General features: G+C 49.2%; 1 protein-coding gene across 1 annotated transcript; it reads right to left on the bottom strand.

Moving 5' to 3' along the window:
• Positions 1-1,313: 1,313 nt before the first annotated feature.
• CCL5 (C-C motif chemokine ligand 5) lies at positions 1,314-6,360 on the bottom strand. The gene is made up of 3 exons (XM_090290991.1): positions 6,212-6,360; positions 5,050-5,161; positions 1,314-1,461 (listed from the first exon to the last, which is right to left on the bottom strand). Exons 1-3 carry the CDS (start codon positions 6,285-6,287, stop codon positions 1,374-1,376), a joined length of 276 nt encoding a protein of 91 aa, XP_090147117.1. The 5' UTR covers positions 6,288-6,360; the 3' UTR covers positions 1,314-1,373.
• Positions 6,361-6,724: the final 364 nt, after the last annotated feature.

The raw sequence follows: 6,724 nt of genomic DNA, 5'->3' as shown, positions 1-6,724 counted from the left end.
GTTTAGGGGTGAAGTAAAATCACATTGCAACTTATTCTTAGATTCAGAAAAAAATGTATCATACCAACCATATATATAAACACACACACATGTATATATGCATATAGAGAAGGTAAATATGGTAAAATGTTAACATCTGAATCTAGATGGAGGATGTATGGGTGCAATTTGTGAACATTTCTGTAGGTTTGGAATTTTGCAAATTAAAGATTAGAAAAAAAGCACGGGCTTTGGCATTAGACCTGATGGGATTAAATGTCTTCCATCCTATCCCTGCCTCCCCCCATTCTTTTTTTTAAATTTGGGGCTTTAGGCAAATTATTTCCTTCTTTTGCCAATGGTTTTCCCAACTGTAAATGTGGTTAATAATACTACCTACCCCAAAGGGCTGTGCGGATGAAGGGTGGTGAGTGTAAGCGGCTGGGAATGCCTGGCACAGAGTGAGCGCTCAGTTATGCTCTCTGTAACTGTGACGATATATGTGTACATTGTCAACACATACTCACATGAAGGGATACATAAATGGGAAAGTTGGAGTACTCCCACCTCTTTATTTATTCTCTTTATCTGAAAAAGCTGAGGTGTTTTGGGATTGCCATTAAAACCTATTCCAGGAGCAAGAGTATAGCGTATCCCCATGGGGGATACGGTATCAGGTGGAATAGGATGGTAGGGGAACAGAGTGGGTGGAAGGACCAACCACAGTTTGAGGAAATGAAGGTGCTGTGGCAGGGAGTGAAATAAATTCTTGGGGACTTGGGGGTGGAGATGTAGTGACTGTTGTTCCCCCCAGAGTGGATACGCCGCTCCTTCCTTTACCTGCTCTGTCCTGCCTATGCCCCTTCTCAGAGGGCCATGGCCCCCAAATCTAGGGTGGACACCAGATGTGTGCCAGCCCTGGGCCCCTGAGTGCGGAACGCTCATGAGAAAGGCGTGACCCCGCGGAGGAAATCAAACCAGGAGCCAGCTTTGTAATTGCCTTGAGAATTTTAATGGAAAGCTTATTTTTCACTTGGCCAGTGAGGGGCTGAGATTGGAGCTCTGGCCATGGGACATGTTCGCAGAAGCTCGGTTTTTCCCCCTTCTTCACCTCCAGGGGGCACGCTGACTTCCTTCCTGATTGCAGGGCCGTGCCTGAGCCGAGGGACCTGAAGCTCAAAGCCTAGAGATTCACTGTGCACACGCAGAGCCCCAGGAGCTCCTGGAGGCTTTAGGTGCTGGGGGGCTTTTACAACTGTTGCTGTGTGGTGGAATCTGGGCCCTCCAAGGAGGGGTGGGAGTAGGGAACTGGGGAGAAGCCTCCTAAGCTGGGCAGGACGGGAGCAAGAAGAATAAGGAAGTTCGCACAAGTTCAGCTGCAAGCGCCCTCCATCCTAGTTCATCTCCAGAGAGTTGATGTACTCCCGCACCCATTTCTTCGCTGGGTCGGCACACACCTGGCGGTTCTTTCGGGTGATTAAGCTGTGGGAGGGGAGAGGAGAGGAGAGGAGAGTGAGACCTGCTCAGGGCTCAGACTGCCAGTTTCGGGAATGAGACAGATTGAGGCGTAAAGGGGAGAGATGGTGGTACAGGACGGGTCATGTTTGGAGCTCCATAAGATTGTATCTGTGGCTTTTAAGGAAAGGACATTTCCGCTTCTGTTGATTCAGAGGGCTCCAGGTCAGGAGCAGGTTTGTGTGCATTGTAACTCACACACGAACACAGGCAGCCTGGAGAGCGCAGGGGATGTGGGGTCCTGGGGAGCCCAGGGTGGAGCTGGTCAGCGCTGGGGGGCGTAGGGAACAGTGCTTCCAGTTAACATGCTACTCTGGGGCTAGCCCTGTCCTCGTGGGCCTTTCCTGTTTTGGCTTCTCCTTCAGGATATTTTCAAGCAAAGCGAAGGCTTAGGTTGTCTGGTGCGAATGAGGACGTTTGGGTCCCTTTCTGTGCCCTATTGTGGGTAGTGTTTGCTCTCAGGGAATTGCTTCCCCTTTCTGAGCCTCACCCAGAGCCATGCAATCATCTTTCTTTCTCCCACCCAGGCGTGCAGTGAAGAGAAAGGGCGCAGGAGGGGCATTCTGGGCTCTTGTGCCTCCTAAGTGTTTGTTTTCTCACTTTGGGTGGTGAGAGCGCTTCAGACCCAGACCTTGCCCTTGCTAAGCCAAGTGTCATACAGGAAATCCTGCTGACTCACTATCCTCTCCTCGGCCCCTTTGGCCTGTGGCCAGGAAGCCAGAAGGGTGGGAAACCAGCATCTGGGGTCAGGGCTGCTCAGGCTGTACAGTGTGATCCTGGAGAGTAGACCCTCCCCGCCCAGCCCTCTCTCCCTGCGCTGGGCACCCTCTGCTTGCCTGACTTCCCTCCTACCTCTTTTCCTGCTCCACCTCGTGGGAGCCTCCACCTTCACCTGTTCCTTCAGAATTACTTAAGTTGCTGCCCTTTTCTTTTCCATGTGCTTCCCCAAGTCTCTCGCCCTGGGTCTAACACACAGTGGGTGCTTAATGGATGTTTATTGAACGCACAGTGGGTGCTTAATGGATGTTTATTGAACGAGTTAGTGCATGGATTACATTCACTCATCAAGTTTCACTTGTCACTTCTATACGTATAATACGTTTAGGGGAAGAGAAGGAAGTACTTTAATTTTATCTTCCATTTTTATTAGTCTTACTTTGTCCCAGTGGGGATAATAATTCTGTGTTACTCCAGTTTACAGATTGAGGGTCAGAGATACTGAGTCTCAGAGAGGTTAAGTGATGGGCTCAAACTCATGCAGCTACCAGTTGGCGGAGCTGGGATTCTAAAAAAGGCAGACTAGCTCTGGGGCCGGCTAAGACGCTGTTCATTGCCACTCTTATATTGGGGGAGCCCTTGCTCCTATAAAAGAATGTCATATCTCTAGCCCCAACACCCTTTCCTTAGCTGCCAGCCGCAGTCGCACACTCTGCTGGACACTTCCACAGGGTTGTCAGGCTGGTACCTTGGCTCTTTCCTCTTTTTTTAAAATTCTCACTGAAGGATACTCTCTCTCTCTCTCTCTCTCTCTCTTGCTCTCATCGCTTCTAGAGAGAGAGGAAAGGAGAGAGAAAGGGAGAGAAAGAAACATTGATGTAAAAGGGAAACATCGATTGGTTGACCCCCATATGCACCTGGAAGGGAACTGTACGTGCCCTGACTGGGAATCAAACCCACAACCTTTCAGTTACCAGATGACGCTCCAACCAACCAAGCCACACTGGCCAAAGTAGCTCTTTCCTCTTTAAATGACACTTCTTCAGGGGGCTCCTTGCTTCTCCAGCTATCTGGGTCAAAGCCTCAGCATCACCTTCAACCCCTCTCTTCCTTGCTCCTGACTTCACATCGCTGGACAGGGCGTGCTGACTCCACCTCTGAAGATTTCTCACCTGGTCTCTCCTTCCTTTCCTTTTGGGTACTGTTCAGCCTTCAGTACCACTCTGTGGATGATGACAACAGCCTCTTCACTGGACCCTATTTTCTAGGCTTTCCCTGTCCCCACTCATCCCACACTTGGCAGCACTAATGCTTTAGCTTCATTGTGCTGACACTCAAAGCCCACTCAACGTAAACCAAAGGAGAGCCCTGGTGACAGTCACCTGCCTGACGCACGCAGTTCCTCAGGCTTTTCTATTCCCAACTCAAACGGCCCCTTTTGCAACCAACTCCCCTTAAATCCCTGCTGCTAACCCCTGAAGCCTTTTGTCACGTTCTTATGCAGGGCGCCCTTGTCATTGCTGCCTCTGTCTCATCCTTGAATCAGACTGTGAGACCCGTAAGGGCAGGGCTGGTGGTTTACTCGTCTCTACCTGTACAAAACAGGTGCTCAAAGGATGTTTTTTCTTTGGAAAAAGATTTGTTTTCAGAAATGAAACTAGGAGTGCTAAATATTACCACTATACTTTGAAGGACTCTTTAAAACAAAGGCCAACTTTGAATACCTATAACTTTGCCAGTGTCACAGGAATTTTCATATGAAAAAACTGCACCACCCTGGCTGGTGAGGTTCAGTGGATTGAGTGCTGGCCTGTGAACTGGAAGGTCGCTGGTTCGATTCTGGGTCAGGGCACATGCCTGGGTTACAGGCCAGGTCCCCAGTGGGGGCGTGCAAGAGGCAACCAACCGATGTTTCTCTCCCTCTCTTTCTTCCTCCCTTCTCCTCTCTCCAAAAATAAATAAATAAAATCTTAAAAAAGAAAAGAATCTATGTGTTGGTAGGGATATCCAATCAACAATAGATTTAAAAAAACTTCACTATTATATAGGAAACCTCACAATTGCTCTGTTTTCATTCTTCCAGTCTTTATCATCTTAAATTTCTTAAGCAACTATCACTAATGACCTTGCTATAGTCGAAAGAGGAGGGTCCAGAGACAGGCTCTATTTCCTCACTTACTGTGCAACCTTGGGCAACTCGCCCCTCTCTGGGTCTCAGTTTCATTATCTGAAACATGGAGAGAATTATGCATACCTGTCAGGGCTATTATGATGACATTTAGAGACATTTGACACACAGCAGGCACTTCCTAGGTAGTAGGGGTTATTATATTTTTTCACATATATTAAGTTGCGTATTTAAAGGAGAACCTCATTTTATTATATCTTCACCAATCAATAATTTTTTTTTTTTTACACAAGTTACTGCAACTAGGACCCTGACTTCTGACCTCTCCTCCCTAGTTCCTTTGAGGTTGTAGGTGGATTTGTTTGGTTGGTTGTAAGATATGGGGGTCTGTGGAGTTCTTAACTGGAAAGTGATGACCGAGTTGATCTTTGTGCAGGGTCTTTGCAGATGATGTTCAAGTCAAGGGTCACATCTGTAAAGGTCAGAGACTTAATCTAGTCCATCAGAAGGGGGAGGATCCTCTGAGAACACTTTTCCTAATCCTTTTCCTGATAGCTGGGGGATCTGAAGCTAGAGAGAGAGAAGCCATGGCTATTTGAGCAGGTAGAGGATGGGTGGGAGTGGAGGGGGCAGCCTCTCAGGGGGCAGGCTCTGCAACAGAAGAGGTCCCTTCCTCACCCGTGGGAGGGTTCCCTGGGTCTGAGACTCACACGACTGCTGGCATGGAACACTTGCTGCTGGTGTAGAAATACTCCTGGAGGTGGGCACGGGGCAGTGGGCGAGCGATGTAGGCAAAGCAGCAGGGCGTGGTGTCCGAGGCATCTGGGAGAAGGAAGGAAGGAGACCCTTGTATTCATTGCCGGTGCACGCTGGGTATTGTGCTGGGTATTTTATGATTTATCTTAGATAGACCATTATCCTTGGGCTGAAACTGAGGCTCAGAGAGGTAAAGTCACTTTGCCATGGACACACAGTGACGGGGAATTGCAACAGAGAACTAAGGGGATTTCCCCAATCCCTCATCTAACCCTTGAGCCTAGCTTGTGTCCTTTTCTCTACACCCATGCCTCTGAACTTGGTTTCTTTGAGACCTACAGTGGGTTGGGAGGAGTTTCCAAAACTCAGAGTGAAGATGCGTATTGGATCCTAGGAGCCTTGGCTGAGACATAGTAAAAGGTGCTCTCACAGAGAAGGAGAATTTTTGTTGGTCAATTAATTCAGGATGACCCTGGGAGATGTCAGTTGCCATTTCCCAGCAGAGTAGAAGTGTTTAAGAGCCAAACAGAACTGGGTTTGAACCCCAGATTCTCCACTTCCTAGCTGTGTGATGTTGGTGGGTTACTTAACCTCTCTGGGCCCCATCTGTAAGTCAAGGACAGCTACTCAAAGAGTAGTTGTATTAAATAAGATGACATATGTAAAGCAGTCAGCATAATACTTGACCCATAGTAGATACAATATCTAATTAGCTTTCATCATCCTTTCCCAAGCCCCATCTTTTTCTGTCTATGAAATGTGGGAAAATATGACTGTCCCAGGAGTGTTTTAGTCAAGTGCTTATAAGTTTCTTAGAAACCCTGCTGGTGTTAGGCATGAGTCAGTCGTGTTCTGAGGTCGGCTTGGGCTGCCCCTGCCTACCAATACCCCCGGCATCAGTCATACTCAGTGAGCACCTGCAAGCTTGGGCTGTAGACCCTGAAGACAGAAAAGTGCATCAGAGGGTCCCGGCCATGAAGCGGCTTAGAGACACCTGGGAAAAGCAGTAAGAATGTAACTCATAGGGTCCAGACAGTATAAATGCCATAGGCGAAAAGAGGGCCAGGTCTGGGCTAGCCCAAGGGTCTGAGTCAGGTGGTCAGGACTGGGACTTACACGGGGAGGCAGACGCAGGAGCGTACGAGGCGGCAGCGGCGAGGAGGACGGCCAGGGCAGCTGCGGAGACCTTCATGGTAGCTGAGGGCAGCGGCTGTGGGAGAGCGCGTGCTGCCTTAGGACTCTCTGCGGGGACGCTCTGCAGCTCAGGCAGGCCCTTTATAAGGAGTCAGGCCAGTAGAGGGGGCGCCCCCCAGAGGGAGTTTCCAAAATACTAGCCACACATTGGCTGATATCATAAGTGAAATTTCATTAAACGGAAAAGAAAACTGAAATAGCCTCCGGAAATTTGAAGCTCTCTCCCTCTCCCTCTTCCTGTCCCTGTCCCTGTCCCTCTCCCTCTCCCTCTCTTCCTCTCCACCCTCAGATCCAGAGTGAGCTCATCAGTCCCCCCCCCCCCCCCCCACTTTGCCCTCAAGAAGAGCTAGCACAAGTGCTGGTGATAGAAAACCTGTCCCTCTGCTGCATCCTCAGCTGCTTCCTCCAGGGCAGGGTTCCTCCCCAGCCGTCAGG

This window comes from Furipterus horrens, unplaced genomic scaffold (genome assembly GCF_987537825.1).
Source record: "Furipterus horrens unplaced genomic scaffold, mFurHor1.1.pri manual_scaffold_11, whole genome shotgun sequence".
NCBI classification, from domain to species: Eukaryota; Metazoa; Chordata; class Mammalia; order Chiroptera; family Furipteridae; genus Furipterus; species Furipterus horrens.
The sequence above is the reverse complement of the archived record's forward strand: the minus strand, read 5'-3'. Positions and strand labels throughout refer to the sequence as shown.